Source organism: Salvelinus namaycush, chromosome 11 (assembly GCF_016432855.1).
Source record: "Salvelinus namaycush isolate Seneca chromosome 11, SaNama_1.0, whole genome shotgun sequence".
In the NCBI taxonomy this organism is placed as follows: domain Eukaryota; kingdom Metazoa; phylum Chordata; class Actinopteri; order Salmoniformes; family Salmonidae; genus Salvelinus; species Salvelinus namaycush.
Genome location: NC_052317.1, coordinates 23,458,848 through 23,478,013, shown reverse-complemented (window position 1 = coordinate 23,478,013; position 19,166 = coordinate 23,458,848). Strand labels below are relative to the sequence as shown.

The 19,166-nt window shown below is 41.3% G+C and overlaps 1 protein-coding gene across 5 annotated transcripts in view; it reads right to left on the bottom strand.

Annotated features, from left to right (window-relative positions):
* Window positions 1-19,166, bottom strand: part of LOC120055929 (cyclin-Y-like) — a 45,284-nt gene that overhangs the window by 11,150 nt on the left and 14,968 nt on the right. Inside the window, exons 3-9 of one of the 5 annotated variants that reach the window (XM_039003986.1) lie at window positions 5,271-5,345; window positions 4,501-4,521; window positions 3,991-4,025; window positions 3,394-3,488; window positions 3,247-3,282; window positions 3,080-3,137; window positions 2,829-2,948 (exon numbers count right to left, since the gene is read on the bottom strand). In XM_039003986.1, the coding sequence (XP_038859914.1) occupies window positions 2,829-2,948; window positions 3,080-3,137; window positions 3,247-3,282; window positions 3,394-3,488; window positions 3,991-4,025; window positions 4,501-4,521; window positions 5,271-5,345 (440 nt within the window). Of the gene's footprint in view, window positions 1-2,828; window positions 2,949-3,079; window positions 3,138-3,246; window positions 3,283-3,393; window positions 4,090-4,500; window positions 4,531-5,270; window positions 5,346-19,166 lie in introns of those variants that run through there. The other 4 variants (XM_039003990.1, XM_039003987.1, XM_039003988.1 and 1 more) reach the window with 4 other exon arrangements.

Genomic DNA, 19,166 nt, shown 5'->3' with positions numbered 1-19,166 from the left:
ATCTCCAATTTCATGGTATCCAATTGGTACAATGCCCACTTAACCCGGAAGCCAGCCGCACCAATGTGTCGGAGGAAACACCGTACACCTGGCGACCGTGTCAGCGTGCAGTGCGCCCCGGCCCGCCACAGGAGTCGCTAGTGCGCGACGGGACAAGGACATCCCTGCCGGCCAAACCCTCGCCTAACCTTGACGACGCTGGGCAATTCTGCACCGCCCCACGGGTCTCCCGGTCACGGCCGGCTGCAACAGAGCCTGGACTCGAACCCAGAATCTCTAATGGCACAGCTAGCACTGTGATGCAGTGCCTTAGACCACTGCGCCACTCAGGAGGCCCTATGATTTAAACTTTTAATAATAAAGTATTCTTTAGTAATTACATTTACTTTTGATACTTAACCCATTTAATCCCGAATTTTTCCCAGACATGAAAATATCCAAATCAAGTGTCATTAGTAACCCTTTGAAGTAATCAATCATTCTTTTTTGAAATTTTAATGGAAAAGTAGGTGAAAAAGTGTGTTTTATGGTCGGTCACAATTGTGACCGGTGGGATGTTACGTATACTAAATTAACATATTTCTCCTATGCAGTTATCAAAGTTCTTATAAGTCCCAACCCAGTTATTAACACATTTAAAACTCTGTCACTGGCTGTCCCCAGCCTTGCCTCTAGAATGCCCCGTCACGTTCTAGTGTGACTATTTTACACATCAAAAACCCTTATACAACACGATATGAATACTGAGAGCAAAGACAAAAAAACAACCATCAATGTATTTCAACATTTTTACTTTATTGTAACATTGTTACTTTAGTGCAACATGTATTGAAACATTAATATTCTAACTTTATTGTAACATTTGAACTTGTACTTTAGTGCAATATTCATTGTAACATTGTCATTGTGACATTTTAGTGCAACATTCACTAACAACTGTGTAGCAGTCGTGTGATTCATTCCCACTGAACATAAAGGTAACATTTAGGATAGAGGTAGCCTGTAGAATATGCATTCAAGTAGAGGCCTACACTGAACAAAATACAATTATATATATATATATTTAAAAAGCACCACTGCACAATGAGTGCTTATATATACATACAGTATATCATAGAGTTAGGCTTCAGAACCAAGTGCAAAATTAGTTTGTGCATCACTATTTTTGAACTGTGATCAGTCAGTCCTACTGTCATACAGTGTCTTGAATCAATTGACCTTCTTTTCCAAAAACATTTCAGTCATTTTGATTGTCTTTTTCGTCGAATTTTCTTTTCTTCCTAGAGTCCGTTGTATTGCTTCTCCTCACCCTTTATCGACTTTTCTATTTTGTCTTTTATTGTCTTTTTCAGCCCTTTTTCATTCGATCTTATCTCCTTTTCTACTGTCCATGGTATATCTTGAAGCACTCAATGTGCAGTGGCGCTTTGCATTTCTCACATGCATAGGTAGTACGTTTGTCACAATGACGACTTCTCTGGAACCGGTGCATCGTGTTGATTGGCCAGTGAGAAGTTTTGTCATATCTTGCCTGAGCTTCAACAGTAGCAGCCAGTAAAGATCTCCTTCCGTGGCTCAGTGGTTTCGTGCCAAACTTTTGCATATTTGGGCTGTATACTATGTGTTTTGGAATCACAGCGGTGGCAGGCCTCTTCGATCGTTTGAACACTCAATCTTTATTTTTGACCACCTGCAGCTTTTCCCTTGGCTCTTCTGACTGGACCCTCTGGCAGGTAGAGGCCCTTGGCTCTTCATTATCAACAATGGAGGGGGGTGGTGGAGGTTGTGGATGGGGGGGGGATGAGGGGTAGGTCATCATCTCTGATAACGTTGTTCCTGTCATGATCTGTTTGCATATGTTCAGGATATGCATTCAACAGCCTGACTGGCAAATGGCCTGTCCATAGTCCATATCTGACCCATCGCTATCACAATCACTCAGGACAGCATCTTTCTCATTTTGAGGGATAACTGCAATGTTGCATGCCTTGTCTGGGCAGTCACCTAGATCAACATATCCAGAACTTGACTCAAAGTGAAACTACAAGAAAGAACAGAGTAGAAAGTTAGTTAGAACAAGAACTATGTATGTGTATCAGTATGTGTATACCTAGACGCACTGTGTTATCCTGCCGGTCACTATTGTTGCCGTCAACATGTTTACACATTCTATGACCACACTGAACAAAGTTGAGTAATTGCAAATGAATGTATCAATACTAGACACCTTAAAGATGATGTGTACCAAAACTTTTTGTCCTAACTTTATGTTAACATACTTTACTAACCTTTTGTTTGGGAGCTTTGATGCAGTCATCCTCTTCTCATGGTGCAACCAGGAAGTAAACAGCTCTGGTCATGTGACAATTCACACTAAACATGTGACACTGCACACCTTTCATTGAGACCCTTTATTATTTCAATATTTGCTGGAAATACATTGATAGATCATTCAGTAACATTTTTAGAGCCTTATAACTGAAAACGTTTTTTACGGTCACTATTGTGACCGATGGGATTAAATAGGTTAAGTATATTTAAAACCAAATACTTTTAGACTTTTACTCAAGTAGTATTTTACTGGCTGACTTTCACTTGAGTAAATTTCTATTAAGGTATCTATACTTTTACTCAAGTATGACAATTGGGTTATTTTTCCACCACTGCTGATGAGTTGAAAATTAACTTTTCGAAAAAGATACAGGCCACCTCTGATGAAACATTGAGTATCCCATTGGTAAGCTTCCTGGTAAAAAGTAGTGCACTATATAGGTTATAGGGTGCCATTTGGGACACAAACAAGGGAGTCAACCATCCTCCTCCTTTACCAGTGTAACAATGGCACATTCTGCAGTGAGCTGAGCAGCGCTGAACAGCATCCGGACGAAGCGGTAGATCTGTTTCTGCTCTGGGTTGTGTTTGTCATAGTCAGACGGCACTTCTGATTTCTGTGAGAGTAGAAGAACGTGAAGGCTTTATGAACAGAGTATAAAAACTACATTTATAGAGTCATACATGCATGCACGCATAAACACAGTGGGTCAATATGAACACATGCACGGATTGCTTCGGCTATTACCGAGAGAGGGTGAAGCTTCTCGTCAAAAATGTCTTGCTGCATTCCTCCATCTGTGTCCCTGAAACAGGCCATTCAGGAAAGGTCAACTGTTTTACTGAACTGTTACACTAGCTAGCCAAACTCTCCATTCAAGGCATTGCTTACTCAAAGTGATAGGGTATTCTTACCTGTTCTTTATATGGTAATATATTGCAAGGGATACACTGTAGAGAAGGAAAAACAGGTCGTGGTTGAGGCATTTGTCATAACTTTCTGGACTTTCTGTACTGTTCCATACGTCAACTCGTGAAAATGTAACTGGGACATATACTCACCATTTGATGGTGAATTTAAGGTTGGGCTGACTGACAGTGTTGTCATCTAGGAAGATGGTGGAACAGGAGCTGTGTTTTCGTCTCCTTGATCCATGCTACGATAATGAAATAGAATTACAAATACACATATATGGCTACAAATACAAGAGCTGACTGTTAGAGGGCATGCTGTTATTAGAGGGCATATTGATACATGAAATAAGGTTTCTACAGTAGGCAACTTGGTCAAACGGAGCACGCGATGGACATGCATGACAAATGAAGACATGAAATGCAATAATGTATCGGCTATCTAAGGACTGTTAATCATTTACAATAATGCAGAGATTTCTTCACTCCTAACACGTTACCATGAATGATGCAAGCCGGCACTAACTATATTCATTTAACAGGATGTCACATGAGTTGCAACTGAATGGATCCATGGAGGACATAATGTTGTACATTACCTTTGACTCGTCAATGTGTGCTAACTTGTAAAACAACACAAGGAATTATCATGGGCAATTCATACATTATGAATCAGCTACAAAGACTAAATTTCCAACATCATGAAATAATATAGATGCCTATATTTAATAAGCATTTAATACTCACATGATTGATGAAGAGGCTCTTTCTTTTTTCACGCACTTAACAGAGAGATAAAAAGAGAAAGAGCGAGAAAGGCTTTGATCCTTGGTTATCAGCATTAACCTAGAAATTACATAAAGCAATAGAAAAAAAAAGCATCATGGTAGATTTGCCAGCATGATCAGCAAGACATTCTGCACTGAAACAGAAAGGCTTCTATGGATCCTACCTGGAATATTTGCGACAAACTTGTACAGAGAGAAGCATTTCAAAGTGTGCACAAAGAGGACAACGCAGTTAATATCACATTATCAGAGCTGGTTAGTCACAAAGGCAAGTCCTAACTTCCACATACGCATTAATGTCAAGTAACATTTTGACCTAACTATTAAAGTAAAGCATTCACTTAAGTGGAAGCTAGGATTCCCCCCTAATGCTGGTTAGACACTGAGAACATTATAGACAGACTCCACTCTGCAGCTAGGGGGAAGCAGAAGCACTCCGTGACATACAGTAGCCTGAGCTTATACTCACCATTTTTGATAGGCAACTCCACTGAAAGAGAACCAAAATCCATCTACTTCATTTACCTGTCCAACTCAAAAACACACAACTATCATTGGCTCTCACTTTAACACATGGGTGTGTATCAAATGTCACCTTTTCTTTGATGCAGCTTTGATTCTGGACAATGGTGTCACTTAACCTGCTCTGCTGCCAGTACTGTCTTGTTACAGTATAACACAACTAAGCATGACCCAAAAGTTCTTCAAATCAGTCATAAGCAGGCATTGTTCCTAGTAAAATACCCATATTTATCAGAGAAAAACACAGTAATAGTGTGATAGTATGAGAATCCACAGAGGCTGCTGGTACTGCTAGTGAAACACCCCAGGGCAAGGCATATATTACCACAGAGATCAAAGCTGACTGTGTTCAATGGAAGCTGTATGATCTGGGATTGTAATAGCATATTTTGTATTGTATTGTGTTAGAGGTTATACTGTACTGCCGTTTGTATCAAGCGTCTCAGAGTCGGTGTGCTGATCTAGGATCAGGTCCCCCGTCCATGTAATCGTATTCATTATGATCTAAAAGGCAATACGGATCCCTACACTGAGATGCTTTATGAATACGTGGCCAGGAGTTTTCACTAATAAACCTGTGTTTTTTTCTTGATCAGGTCACATGATCAGGAAAACCCTTGGTCTTCCCTAAAGGCCTTAGATAAAGTCCATGTTAAATGCACCTGTTGAGGGATTCCAAAGAGTCTAAGATTCATTGATTTATTAAGACCAACTCACCACCCGGCTGAGATTTACTGAGGAATATTGTGCTGGCCCGAGGATGGTCAGAGGGGTTGTACTCCATGTTCAACTCTGTGAAAACAAAATCACTGTCAGTTACTGGATGTCATTGTAAGCAATATCAACTATGGTATAAGTCCCAAATGGCACCCAATTTCCTTTATAGTGCACTGCACTTTAGGTTCCTGGTCAAAAGTAGTGGAATAAATAAATCTAATCAAAATGTATTTGTCACACGCTTCGTAAACAACAGGCGTAGACTAACAATGAAATGCTTACTTACGGGTAATTTTCCAACAATGCAGAGTTAAAATAAAAAAAGTGACATGAGGGAGCAACTACACAGTGAATAACAAGCGAGCTAGCTAGCTAGGTAGCTTTTTATTACATTTTTTATGACCAGCACTGTAGGTGCGTGAGACAACTTTACCAGCATCATAGCATACGTATCAATGAATCGTTGTGACATATGAAATACGTGACATATGAAATACGAGTGTAATCAATGTGTAATAATTAGGTAAAAAATTAAGGAACGTGTTAAATTATTATGTGACGTGCAGTCATATTCAGGTCCTGATTGGTCAACAAGCTTATTTGACGTGTATCTTTTTTGACACGCAAAGACCCAAACAGCGTTCCATAGAAATCCTGGTTGAGAATGAAACGACTGAACAAATGAAACAGCACAGCAAGTAAGTGAAAGAAATAGGTTTGATTATGATAATGGAGACATACGTAAATGGCAACAAAATAACTTTTTGGTCAGTGTGGTGTGTGTGTGTAACCTTTATTTAACTAGGCAAGTCAGTTAGGCCGTCACCTACCCCGGCCAAACCCGGACGACGATGGGCCAAATTGTGCGCCGCCCTATGGGACTCCCAATCACGGCCGGATGTAATACAGCCTGGATTCGAACCAGGGACTGTAGTGACACCTCTTGCACTGAGATGCAGTGCCTTAGACCGCTGCGTCCATGTGTGTGTGTTAACTATTTAACTGTACTAGAATGCTTAAAAGGCAGCAAAAAAATTAAATAAATATCGGTATTGTTTTTTTTGTCAAGGAAAATATCAGAATTGGCCCAACATTTTATTTCGGTGCATCACTAGTTACAACCTTATTCTAAAACGTCTCAATCTACACACAATACCCCATAATGACAAAGCAAAAAAATGGTTTAGACATTTTTGAAATGTTGATAAAAACTTAACTTATTTACATAAGTATTCTGACCCTTTGCAATGAGACACAAAATTGAGCTCAGGTGCATCCTGTTATCATTGGTCATCCTTGAGATGTTTCTACAACTTGGAGTCCACCTGTGGTCAATTAAATTGATTGGACATGATTTGGAAAAGGCACACACTTGTCTATATAAGGTCCCACAGTTGACAGTGCATGTCAGAGCAAAAACCAAGCCATGAGGTCAAAGGAATTGCCCGTAGAGCTCAGAGACAGGATTGTGTTGAGGCACAGACCTGGGGAAGGGTACCAAAACATTTCTGCAGCATTGAAGGTCCCTAAGAACACAGTGACCTCCATCATTCTTAAACGGAAGTAGTTTGGAACCACCAAGACTCTTCCTAGAGCTGGCTGCCCGGCCAAACTGAGCAATCGGGGGAGAAGGGCCTTGGTCAGGGAGATGACCAAAAACCCAACGGTCACTGACAGAGCACCAGAGTTCCTCTGTGGAGATGGGAGAATCTTCCAGAAGGACAACCATCTCTGCAACACTCCACCAATCAGGCATTTATGGTAGTGGCCAGACAAAGGCACAACAGACCGCTTGGAATTTGCCAAAAGGCCCCTAAAGGACTCTGAAAATGAGAAACAAGATTCTCCAGTCTGATGGAACCAAGATTGATCTCTTTGGCCTGAATGCAAAGCGTCACGTCTGGAGGAAACCAGGCACCACTCATCACCTGACCAATACCATCCCTACGGTGAAGCATGGTGGTGGCAGCATCATGCTGTGGGTTCAGCGGTAGGGACTGGGAGAGTAGTCAGGATTAAGGGAAAGGCAAAGTACAGAGAGATTCTTGATGAAAACCTGCTCCAGAGCACTCAGGACCTAAGACTGGGGCAAAGGTTCACATTCCAACAGGACAATGACCCTAAACACACAGCCAAGACAACACAGGAGTGACTTCGGGAAAAGTCTCTGAATGTCCTTGAGTGGCCCAGCCAGAGCCTGGACTTGAATCCAATCGAACATCTATGGAAAGACCTGAAAATAGCTGTGCAACGATGCTCCCCATCCAACCTGACAGAGCTTGAGAGGATACAGGTGTGCCAAATACAGGTGTGCCAAGCTTGTAGCGTCATACCCAAATGTGTTTCAAAGTACTGAGTAAAGGGTCTGAATACTTATGTAAATGTAATATTTGTATTTATTTTTTATACATTTGTAAAAATGTCTAAAACCTATTTTTGCATTCTCATTATGGGGTATTGTGTGTAGATTGAGGATTATTATTTAATTTAATCCATTTTAGATTAAGGCTGTAACGTAAAAAAAATTGGAAAATGTCAAGGGGTCTGAATACTTTCCGAATGCACTGTAACAGACTGATCTGTAGCAGCAGCGCATGTAGAGCAGTAGCAGCAGCGCATGTGGTGAGTGTGAAAGTGTGTGTGTGGCATTAGTATGCATGTGTAATGTGCAAGGGTGTGTGTGTGTCAGTATGTGTGATTGTGTGCAGAGTCAGTGTAAGAAAGTTAGTTTAAAAAAAGGGTCAACGCAGGTAGTCTGGATAGCCATTTGATTAACCATTTTGCAGCCTTGTTTAGCAGTCTTATGGCTTGGGGGTAGAAGCTGTTCAGGGTCCTGTTGGTTCCAGATTTGGTCCACTGGTACCGCTTGCAGAGCGGTAGCAGATAAAACAGTCTATGGCTTGGGTGGCTGGAGTGAAAAATGTTTCCTCTGACACTACCTGGTACAGAGGTCCTGGATGACAGGGAGCTCGGCCCCAGTGATGTAATTGGCCGTACTCACCACCCTCTGTAGCGCCTTTGCGGTCGGGTGCCTTGCAGTTGCCGTACAAAGCAGTGATGCAGCCAGTCAACATGCCCTCAGCCAGTCAACACGCTCTCTGTATCATTTTTGGAGAATCTGAGGGCCCGTGCCAAATCTTTTCATTCTCCTGAGGGGGATGAGACATTGTTGTGCCTTCATCACAACTGTGGGGGGGTGTGTGGACCATGTTAATTCCTGAGTGATGTGGACACCGAGGAACTTGAAGCTCTCGACCCGCTCCACTAAAGTCCCATCGATGTGAATAAGGGTGTGCTCGCCCCTCCGTTTACTGTAGTCCACGATCAGCTCATTTGTCTTGCTGACATTGAGGGTGAGGTTGTTGTCCTGGCACGACACTGCCAGGTCTCTGACCTCCTCCCTACAGGCTGCCTCATAGGGAATAGCGTGTCATTTTAAATGCAAACTAAAATATAATCTGTCAAGTAGAGCTCAGAAGTGGCATGTTCCTCAAGTTACAACATAATGTCTTGCGAGAAAGAAAACAACCTCTTGCTGAATATGAAAACATTTAATTGTAGACTATTTTTTATTTGACCTTTATTTAACTAGGTAAGTCAGCTAAGAACAAATTCTTATTTACAACGACGGCCTACACCGGCCAAACCCGGACGATGCTGGGCCAATTGTGCACCGCCCTACGGGACCTCAATCACAGCCGGATGTGACACAGCCTGGATTCGAACCAGGTACTGCAGTAATGCCTCTAACACTGAGATGCAGTGTCTTAGACCACTGCGCCACTCGGGAGCCCAGACAAACACATGCAACTGAGAACTGACCGACAAAATGTAGGGGTGAGATGACATAATTTCAAAAAGATGACATTTATACCCTACGTTTTTCTCTCATCCGTGAATTGGCCTCATTCAGCCACAAGGACAGACCATAAACATGTCCGATACAATATTAGGGTCAAACCAAGCCGAGCTGTACTGGCCTGGCCTGATTATACGTCCACGATAGTTCCTGAAAGCATGCTGGAAAGGACAATGTGAAAAGAAAATATCCAAGCCAGCACAGTACGGGTCGGCTCTATAGACAGGAGGCCATATGTGTTGTACACACAGTGTAAAGGCAGAGGGCAGCACATGCTAGTGCTGAGAAGGATTACCCGCTGGCAGTGATTAAAATGCTAATTCATAGATTTCCTAGAAAACACAGGGGACAGTCACACAAGCAGCCAGTGAAGGACCACAGGTTGCAGCCTGTCCTACATAGTGCTCTGGTCAAGGTAATGCACTGTGTTTTGTTGCATGCTGTTCTCCCTAGTCCTCTTTCATCCTTAAGTGTTTTTTTCCCTCTTCACTCTCAGAGACATTGGAGCATGATTCATGCTTTGTGATTCAGAGCAAATCTACATCACAGCCTAGGGATATGAGCTACGGATTGGCGTGCACATGTGTACATGTACATCAAATAGATTGTTACGCTCATATGCTATACATGTGCTATGGTATCAAATCAAAAGTTTATTGGTCACGTACACAGATTTGTAGAGGTTATTGCAGGTGCATCAAAATACTTAGCAAAATACTGCAAAGTTGTTTAGGAGATAGAAACAGGGCGACCGCTTGTCGGCGCCATCTTTTCGTACATTACCCCGATTGAGAAAAAAGGTACTGATGGATAGTAATTTAAAAGATATTAGTAGCTACCATTCACTTGGACTCCGCATCTTAAAGAAGTCTTCAGGATAAAGTGTGCAAAACAATATGCATTTTATACCATTTAACATGGACTCAGGCCCTCACGAAGTCACCATTCCAGAGGCAAAAACACCTCAGCACACCTGCTGAACCAGGAAAAGGGGACTTTGTGCTCAAACAACTGGACTAAAGATGCTACCTTAAAGAATAGAATCCAATCAAACCACACAGCTAGGCCAACTTCATACTCAAGAGTGGGAAAAGTCCCTCGAAGATGCTTACGGTTCTTTTTGGTCGAGAATTTTTTTTGTGGAAGGTACTACACTGCGTAAAGACCCCCCCCCTCCACGCAATCAACATCGTGAAAATACAGAGTTTCCTTGTAGGCCTATTTGGCGGGGAAACGGAAGCGAGCTGCAGCACTTTGCCTTTTTCTGTTAATTAGTCTTATTAAAGGTTGTCTGTTTGCTGCTTTTCATTAACTCATATAGCGGTTCCTTAGGCTACGGCCTAAAATAATGTGTGTTAATACGGGCAGAATATTATATTTTGTAGCATAGGCTACCGAATTTCTGAAACAGCGCACACACACACACACACGGTAAAAGGCCAACATGAAAACTATGTTCACATCGTGGCATAAAATATCAATATAAACATTTGATAAAGCAGTGCTGCCGTTAATAGTGCACCATCTCATAGACTCAGAAAGACTTTTGTCCTGCTGATAGTCTATAAGGGGTCGATGGGTTTCTTATTGTATTCATGATTAAGCTTTCAGAACATTCAGACCTAGCCTACTGATCAATAAGCTCACAATCGTCTGGACACTTTCCTACCTGTGTAGTGCAGATCAGTCACATTTCAGTCTTCTTTTCATATCGAAAAATGCAACTGGGAGCCTATTGATAGGCTATTGGTGCCGCTCACTAAATCAGGTCTTTCCACCTCAAAAAAGCACAAGAAAGAGGATTTCGACACCCACCTTCTCAGATTGTTCTGAAATCCTTTTGGTTGTTAGAAAGAGATACGATTAGCATTCCGGCAACATTATTAATAATGAAATATAATTTGATCTCTGAGAAATGAAGCTAATTGCTTGCAGCCAAATTGTCCATTATAAATTAAATGATCAGATGAATATAATATTTAATAAATATAGTGGCTAACATCCGATTGGACCAAACTTGTTTCTATCAATGAATAAGACATGGGGAATCCAAAGGAATGGCCAAAAGACACCAAGCCATTTCCACACAACCAATGAGAATACAGTATCAGTTCTCTATGTCAGACAGTATGGAGCATTGTATCTTCATCCAATGTCATCTATTCCTTGTGAATTTTACCCTGTTCAGAGACATTAACCATTGAAGTTGTTAGGTTTATGTAACATCCTACATCCTGAAAGTGTTAGGTTCTGACCACTAGATAGTGCTGTTCCTGCTATTAGGTGAAAAAAAGTATTTAGACACCCCCACCACCCAAATGTTAACCTTTTCACATGTGAGTTCCAAATATCTCTAACGGTCACCCTAGTGGAAGGTTTTTATTTTTTACACGGGACAGTTACCCCGTGCTGCCCTCAAACCAAGGCACACAGCCTATAGATAATTAGCAGGCAATGTTTCAACTTAAAGTAATGATGGACTGTCATTTCTCTTTGCTTATTTGAGCTGTTCTTGCCATAATATGGACTTGGTCTTTTACCAAATAGTGACATATTCTGTATACCACCACTACCTTGTCACAACACAACAGATTGGCTCAAACAAATTAAGAATAAGGAATGAAATCCCACTAATTAAGAAGGCACACCTGTTAAATAAAATGCATTCCAGGTGACTACCTCATGAAGCTGGTTGAGAATGCCAAGAGTGTGCAAAGCTGTCATCAAGGCAAAGGGTGGCTACTTTGAAGAATCTCAAATATAAAATAGATGTGAAGTGTTTTACTCAATTATTTTGATTGATGGTGAGCTCACCCGTGATGTGATGAATTGTAAGTAGTAACTGCTAATAGCTAATTAATATTATGGTTTCTGTCAGCCGAGAGTTAGCTAAATATGACCGCTTGTGTTACGTCAATCTTTTCTCAGTTAGCGCTAGGACTAACGTAGCCTACATTTTCCTTTTTTGTCATAACATTTTAACAGAATCGCCATAATTAATACACCCCTGATCATACGCAATCCCAGTTCACTTTCATAGCAGCCACATACAAACAAATGATCAGTCTGATTGTTGTAAAATGTATTCTCGCATCTAAGTGCTCTCCTCCTCTCCCTTTGCTTGTGGACTTTAGTGCCCAACACATCAGCTGTCTGTGACCAGGCAAAAAAACAAACATATTACTTGCCAAGCCTTCATGTCATAACCGCTAACTGCTACACACAGCCTACATTGTTGTTCACAAATTAAACATATTGGTCAACGCGTTAGTAAACCCACTACAATCATGCAGTGTACAGTCAGGTAGCAATAAATTAAACACAACCAAAAGTTTACCTTGATTTGGAAGAGTTCCAGTGTTGGATAGCCAGCAAGCTAACATAGCACCCCTCTCTGTTTCAGCTGGGTTTGAATAGGCTAAAAACTAGCTAGCTGCATTCGCTAGCTAAGTGAAAGTGGGGGAAAAGGCCCTCCACAAGGAGGGCCCTCCACAACAAATACACTGCAGTTCTGAAGCATGGACAAGGTACCAACAGAGGTCTATTTTCTGTACAGCAAAGCTGTTAATACACATAATACAGAATCAATTTGCCTAGATACTGTAAGATTCTATACGTAATCAATGAACGTCAATAAAAGATCATTCACACCTAATTTCCCCCTATCAAACATGAACTCACTTTGCAGTACAGTGGGTTCCATCCCAAATGGCACCCTATTCCCTATATAGTGCACTACTTTTAACCAGAGCCCTAGGTGCCATTTGGGACACATAGCAATGTAGATTAATTGGCATCATCCCTGACAGCATGCAGACAGGAAGGATATGAGAGAGCAGCCTTTTAATCCATGCTTGCAGAGATGCCCTGCCCACTCATCCTGCAGGAGGAACTACCACAGAGCACACTACCAGAGGGAGGGGGGAATTCCACAGGAACAGAATGATGCGGAGACTCAGATTTGTGTATGTCAAACAAAAACCAATGATTAAAGTTAAAACAAACCATACAACTATGCTCAAGGACAACATTTAACAACTTCCACATTTAATAATTGAATTTTTCTAATTAACTTTTAAGAAGGCACACCTGTTAATTTAAATGCATTCCTGGTTACTACCTCATGAAGCTGGTTGAGAGAATGCCAAGAGTGTGCAAAGCTGTCATCAAGTAGAAGGAAAAAAGCAGGTACAACTATTTTGCTAAAATAATTACATCTTATGGTTGTGGAAGGCATATATTCAGGTTAGGTATAGTTTACCAAGCTCAGAATTCATTAGTTAATTGCTGACTGTTTTAAATGCAGTGGATTTGACCTTTAACTGTACAACAAAGCTTATTTAGAGAAAACATTTAATAACAAGAATCGCCCATAAGTTAGACATTTTATTGGATTATTATTTTAACATTTTTTTTAGATATGAATTTTAGGCCCATATCACCCAGCCCTACCACTAACAAAGACACGACACGACACATAACCAGAGTACAGAAACCTCCATAGCAATATCCTTGTAAGGCTGTCATACTGCTATCTGCCAAGACTACTTTCAATCCAGTCCACATCGATCTGCCACTTCAGATCCATTTGCAAATGACCGGTTGTTAAATAATGGTCTGGCAACAGACCAGAAACACAGCCCTGAATATGAAACATCCCATTGATGGATGAGGCAGTCAGTGAATCACACCCACACCAAATCCCCTTATAGTGCATTTAATATGTCCAGTATGTTCTCACTCCAGACATTTTCTGCACACACACACACACACACACACACCTATTCCCTATATGGTATACTGCTTTTAACCAGGGCCCATTTGGCTTATGCCCATATGATTCTGGTCAAGAGTAGTGCTCTTTATAGGGAATAGAGTGACATTTGGGACACACTAGCAGGCTATAGACAGGACTGGACTTTTCTGGTGCCAGGTAGAACATGATATTTGGAATCCTGCATGCATGCCTGTGAGTGAGTGTTCAATGTAAGGACCAAATGAGAAAGATGTACACACACACACACACACGATGACTGACCGGGTGGCGAGGTTTTGAAGCCACCACACCTCCAGCTTGGAAGCTGTAGAAATGCATTTATTAACATCCACATTTTTTTTGCCACGTTTATACTATTACAGACCCAATGCAGGGATGGGCATCTGGCGGCCCCCTCTTTTATAGGCCAGCGGATTTATTTTTCAGTCGGGGTCCCTCAACTTACTGTTAAAAAGTTTGAATTAGTAGAATACACAAAAGGTGCAATTTCGAAATTTGGTTGTGCATCAGATGTTTCTCTTGTTATGTCAGTCAATGAGTCACTCCATTAGCCCATGTCAATTTATTTTTATTTTTAGATTGTTAAATTAGCCTAGCCAGCTTTCTAAACTTGTAGTAACCATGGTCAAATTAACAACCAGGGGGGTCCCCATTGATTTATACTGAACAAAAATATCAAAACGCAACAATTAACGATTTTACTGAGTTACAGTTCAAATAAAGGAAAATCGCTCAATTGAAATAAATTCATTAGAACCTAATTTATGGATTTCACATGACTGGGCAGGGGCGCAGCCATGAGTGGACCTAGGAGGGCATAGGCCCACTTGGGAGACTGGCCCACCCACTGGGGAGCAAGGCACAGCCAATCAGAATGAGTTTTTCCCCACAAAAAGGGCTTTATTAGAGAGAAATACTCCCCAGTTTCATCAGCTGTCTGGGTGGATGATCTCAGATGATCCCGCAGGTGAAGAAGCTGGATGTGGAGGTCCTGGGCTGGCGTGGTTACACATGGTCTGTGGTTGTGAGGCCGGTTGGACGTACTGCCAAATTCTCTAAAATAAAAATGTTCTGATTTTTGTTGGCCCCTACCCCATCAAAGCTGCCCATTCCAGTATTAAATCATACTTAAACATGTGAGCTAAACATAAATATGTAAATTCTTAAAGTTTAATTCTTTGAAAGTTCTAATGTTACTGTCCCCACGACAACAAAAGAATGTAAGGCATGTAAAATTTGTCCTTTAAATATTTAATTGAAATAGTGTATTCCATTCATTCCTATGGAGGACCGCTTCTTCTGAGCAGTGCCAATAGAGTGGTTAGGAGAAGGAGCTCCATGGATCCTTCGTGTCCGGTAGTCATTGTGCTCGTTAGAGTTCCTGTTTTCTCAAGTTGAGTCAATTAACTCATTATATTCCTGGATTACTCATTACATTAATAAAGTCCTATTTAACAAATACAAGTCAGTTTGAAACGCTTACGGGTACAAAACAGTACATATCTGGCTGTGTTGGCAAAATCACTACATATCCCATCAATTATTGACTGTAAAAAATAAACATTTCTCACAAAAGTTGTGCACTGGGCCTTTACAACCCCTGTATTAGCAGATGGATAGAAGCCGCCTGCAGCGCGGAAATTATATATTTTTTCCTCACAAAAGTAGTGCACTGGGCCTTTACAGCCCGTTTTAGTGGATTGATACATCCGTCTGCAGCACAGGTGAAAAATATTTTCGGCCAAAGAAAAATTAGTACTAAGTGCCAGGGCGAACCACTGTAAAAGCATCATTCATTTCTTGAATTGCTTTCATGGTGAAATACACTGAATGTACAAAACATTAAGGACACCTGCTCTTTCCATGACAGACTGACCAGGTGAATCCAGATAAAAGCTACGATCCCTTGATGTCACTTGTGAAATCCACTTCAATCAATCAGTGAAGATGAAGGGGAGGAGACAGGTTAAAGAAGGATTTTTAAGCCTTGAGAAATGGATTGTCTATTCAGAGGTTGAATGAGCAAGACAAAAGATTGAATGCCTTTGAACAGGGTATGGTAGTAGGTGGCAGGCACACCGGTTTGTGTCAAGAACTGCAACGCTGCTGAGTTTTTCACACTCAACAGCTTCCCGTGTGTCTCAAGAATGGTCCACCACCCAAAGGACATCCAGCCGACTTGACAACTGTGGGAAGCATTGGAATCAACATGGGCCAGCATCCCTGTGGAACACTTGACACCTTGTAGAGTCCATGCCCGACGAATTGAGGCCGTTGGGCAAAAGATCATACAACTCCATATTAGGAAGATGTTCCTAATGTTTGGTATACTCAGTTACATTTTATTTATATAAATAGGTAATTGATTAAATGGATTAGACTATAGAAAAGTAGAGCACATGGCCCAGACATTAGTAGAGTATCTCCTAGACACAGATTCAGCCTAGTTCTAGACTAAATCACTTGTGTTGGATTTTTTTTAAATGGCCCTGAAAGTGTTGACAAATTAGCCCGTGTTAATCCTTAAAACAAGTATTGTGACATTGAAATGGGTTGGCTTGAACAGTATGTTTCAACTGGTTTCAGTAATCCGTTTTCTTTCTGTGCAATATCTAGGATAAACCTGGGAGAGGTGGGCTTGAATGGAAAGTGCTTTAAGTGAGTAATTTACCCTGTGTTCTCTTTGACGTTCCAAGCATTCATAAAAACACATGTACAGTGACCACAAGCTTACAGCTTACTGTAAACCTGGTTTGTTTACAGGGATTTTTCTGCCATTGAAATCCCTGGGCAGGCCGCCTTATTCTGGTTGCATTCCATCTCCTGCCGTTGTGCCGTTGATCAAGGCACTTAACCCTATACAAAGTAGATTAACTGCACTGTTAAGCTACTGTATGTGGTCAATCCTCCATCTGCAGAGCTGCTGGGTGTGCAGACTTTTGATTCAACCCGGAAACCCACCCAAGTATGCTTATCAAGGTCCTGTTGAGCAGCTGATGTTTAGGGTACAATGTGGTGTATTAGAGCGGGGCTCAGACAAAAGCCTGCACACCCAGTAGCTCTCCTGGAGGATGGTTGACCACCCTTGATATAAAATAGTGCAACATCACAACCTAATAGGCCTACTTTTATGTCTTTATACAATTATTCCCTCATTCAATGAATCAGGGATAAAATGGATATGGTAGGCTCCTTCAAAGCAAGGTAGCTAACGAAGACATGTTTATCTCTTATCTTAAGGCTAAAATGATTATGTTTCAGGGGAGGTCTAGGCACAGCATGGAAGTCATTTGTTAATTAGTCAATTTTTTGAATATTTTTAACGTTGGTCGGAATTACATGACTAGCCTAGTGTTTAAAGAGCGAATGCCTTTAAAAAGCAGCGAATCCCTTTGAAAACGGCCTAGGTGGCATCGATATTAGTCAAAACCCATTATTCTAGTGTCAAAATTGAATACAAAGTATAAATAGGATAACTTTGGTCATAAAGTCAGTCATGTCTAAAACAGGGTAAATGCAGGTTGGGTTTTGCACATTTTTTTACTTGAGAAATACAGCACCAAACACCATAGTTAGATGTAAAATTGCACAACTAAAACCTTCCTCTGCGAAAACGTCAAAACTAATTACAGATTTCTTGAGTTATCTGAGATTCATTCTGAGGATTTTGAGAAAGTGAAATAGGCTTCCATGTCTACAGTGTCTCATGGTGACAAACATTAACCAAATGCGGAATCGGTCAGGAAACACTTCAAGACTGAAATCAAATGTTTATCTAATGAGCAACAGAAAAACATGTGCCAACAGGCGCTTTCAGGGGCTCTTTAATAGAGGGGAATCCCAGCTTTCCAATAATGGTGTCAGATTTATTTCAGCGCCGGTGGAAAGGAGACAGCGAGTCAACACCATTAATGCTTAGAGATAATTTGTTGTTAACTAGCGAGGTAGTATGGCTATATAGTTAGTTTATAATAGTTTTATAGGCTACCTGCTGCTGAAACCTCCCCCTCCCCTCAGGCAACACCACTGGCACACATGCAGATGATGCACATACAGAGAGGCCTAATTCTGATCATGGCTGATATAGATTCTTAAGTGATTGATAATATATTTAAAAAAGGAAAACAATATAAAGATTCCATGCCTTTTCCAGGATATTCATGACCGTAAGAACCCTCATTTGACAACTTCAGGCTGGCGCACTCAATCTGCACACAACGGATTCACAGACTGGTGGAAAATCCCACTCTCCATTGCTAGTCAATGCAGATCCCACCTTCATTCCTCTTTGATCAATCTTTTTACGCTGTGTGTGAATCCGGGACAGTGATAGACCACTTTGTTTTTTTAGAGGAGCTGGTACGCAATTTCCCCAAAATTGTAGGTGCCAGTACGGCGCTCAGGACAGATCTGGCCCAAGTCAAGCACTGCCTGTAGGTCCAACAATGAACATTTTAAAAAGAAAAGTTATAAAAATTGCTCAGAAACCTTAGGGGGCCAAATAAAATCAACAAGGGCCAAATTCATCCCGCAAGCCGCCAGTTGCAAAACCGTGTTTAGAACATGTATTTGAGACTGAACTTCAGCACACTTATCAGAAGTCAACTGTAAAATGGAATAGTGCCAAAGCCAGCACTGCTGATACTGAATATCTAGCTCAGCAGGTAAACTTGAGCAAAGATTCAGAGGTTGCGTCCCAAATGACACACTATTCCTTCATGGTTGAAAGTAGTGCACTAAGGCCCATAGGGCTCAAGTCCATGGTCAAAAATCTGTGGTCAAAAGTAGTGCACTATGGAGGAAATAGGGTGCCATTTGAGGACGCAACCTGTGCAAGAGGAGAGGGCTATCGGCTAGCAGCCCGTAGTGTAGGCCTGTTCTCTGATAGGCTTCATGAATTGACAATAGTGCTGTTAAAAACAGTGCTGTGAACTTAAACACACACACACACACACACACACACACACACACACACAGAGAGAGAGAGACCGACAGACAGAGCACAGAGGCGGCTGGGGCTAGCGCAACAAGAGCAGATAATCACAGTCACATGGTTGTTTGGAAACGCTGGAGGCCTGTGGGTGACTGGGCAGGCAGGAGGGAGGGGTCTAAGGAGGATGGTAACAGTAGCAAACTTATTTTTCACCAGCTCTCGTCTGTTGACATATGGAATTGGCCATTTTGATTTTACGTATTGTCAGACTTAACAATAGGGATCAAATGGATTTAATGAGTCATTACAGCAACACATTTTGATTTG